Genomic DNA, 1,589 nt, shown 5'->3' with positions numbered 1-1,589 from the left:
TTTCTCGGAGGGGACATCACCGTTTTCTGCGGGGTATGGGGGGACGGTGGAGAGGGGTTTTTCGCGGGGGTTTGGGGGGGATTGGTTCTCTTCCTAGAAGAGGACCTCTCCTTTTTCCTCCCCCGCGATCTCTCCCTCCCCGAGGTTGAGGCCCGGGACGTGCCAGCCGCTCTCGGCGTGACCACGTCCCAGGTCTTCTTTTCCGGGGGCGGAGGATCCGCCACCCTCCCGGGGGGAGGAGGATCCATCGGTAACCCGGCGTCGGCTACCTCCGGCATCTCCTCCTCACTTTCATCTCTCTCATCATTACCGAAGTCTATGAATCGGATTTTCACCGAATTTTCGGTATCCAAGGTCTAAGGGTGGCTCTCTGCCACACTGTGGCCACACCACGCAGCTCACGGGACCATACCGCAGCGCGCGGGACCATACCGCAGCGCACGGGACCATACCGACAGCGCGCGGGATCATACCGTCGCGCACGAGGACCATAACGGAGGGACGCGTCGCGCATTCAGCCCCCGGCGCGCGCACGCAACGCAAGCACTGAGGCACGCTCCTGGCAGCGCATCCAGCTGACACCGCCGTCCGGCGGGACGCAGGACAGCGCAGTTCGTCTCTTCTCGCCGACGTCTCGAGTCCGAGCTCTACCTCCATCGAGGGACGACACCGCTTCCAGCACTTCGAGACCGTTGAGGCATATGCTTTGCCTCGTCCTGGTATTTCTCCTCAGTTTTTATCTTTTTTCTCATTTTTTCTCGGTTCGCGGTACGCGTCACATAGTTTAATTATGGCAGAAGAAGATGCGCGCGTAGAATCATACCGGGTGCCGAAGATTCCGCCCTTCTGGCGACAGGCCCCGGAAGATTGGTTTTTGCGCGTTGAAGCGTCGTTCCGAAACGCGAATATAACTGTGGATAGTACGAAAGTCGATCACCTTATCGCTAGCCTCGATCCTGAGGTCATTTCACATATCCGAGATTTGATTACGGCGGATCCACCGCCCGATAACCTGTACAAAGTGCTCAGAGACAGGATTCTCGCGACGTTTGCGGTCTCACCTGAGGCCCGCTTACGGCAATTGTTGAAAGGTCAGGTTCTGGAGGACCGGAGGCCCTCACATTTATTAAGTCATATGAATCAGCTCAACGGCGGGCAATGCAGTCCTGCCGTACTAAGATCGTTCTTTATAGAGCTGCTAGACACGCATAAAGCCATTTTGGTTGCGACGAATGAACCTGACCTGCAAAAATTAGCAGAGATCGCGGATAAACTCGCGGATATTAACTGTCCCAGTACCGCTGTCACCGTCGCACAGTGGTCTGGATCTCGAAAAAGGTGGCCAAAAATAGAAAGAGGTTTTAGATTTAAACATAGATATGTATATAAGGGTTTTCGAGGTCGCTGATTACGAATTTCATATTATAATTTCAAAATTCAAAATGGCAGATCCAATATGGCCGACCACTTCATTAAAAATTGTTCGGAATTTTATTTAAATTGGTATATAAGGGTATTCAAAGTTGCTAATAACGATTATAGAATTACAATTGCGAAATTAAAAATAGTTTGTGTTTTGATTAATTTTT

The 1,589-nt window shown here is 52.0% G+C and overlaps 1 protein-coding gene across 1 annotated transcript; it reads left to right on the top strand.

Annotated features, from left to right (window-relative positions):
• The first annotated feature begins 790 nt into the window (after positions 1-790).
• Positions 791-1,408, top strand: LOC105557520. The gene has a single exon (XM_012004781.1). It carries the CDS (start codon positions 791-793, stop codon positions 1,406-1,408), a length of 618 nt encoding a protein of 205 aa, XP_011860171.1.
• The last annotated feature ends 181 nt before the right edge of the window (positions 1,409-1,589 follow it).

This window comes from Vollenhovia emeryi, unplaced genomic scaffold (assembly GCF_000949405.1).
Source record: "Vollenhovia emeryi isolate VEMERY1.0 unplaced genomic scaffold, V.emery_V1.0 DF947865.1, whole genome shotgun sequence".
NCBI lineage: Eukaryota > Metazoa > Arthropoda > Insecta > Hymenoptera > Formicidae > Vollenhovia > Vollenhovia emeryi.
This window is presented reverse-complemented; position numbering and strand designations above follow the sequence as displayed.

What these genes read in the sequence shown, in the direction of transcription:
- LOC105557520 (XM_012004781.1), top strand. Translation starts at nt 791, where the DNA reads ATGGCAGAAGAAGATGCGCGCGTAGAATCATACCGGGTGCCGAAGATT.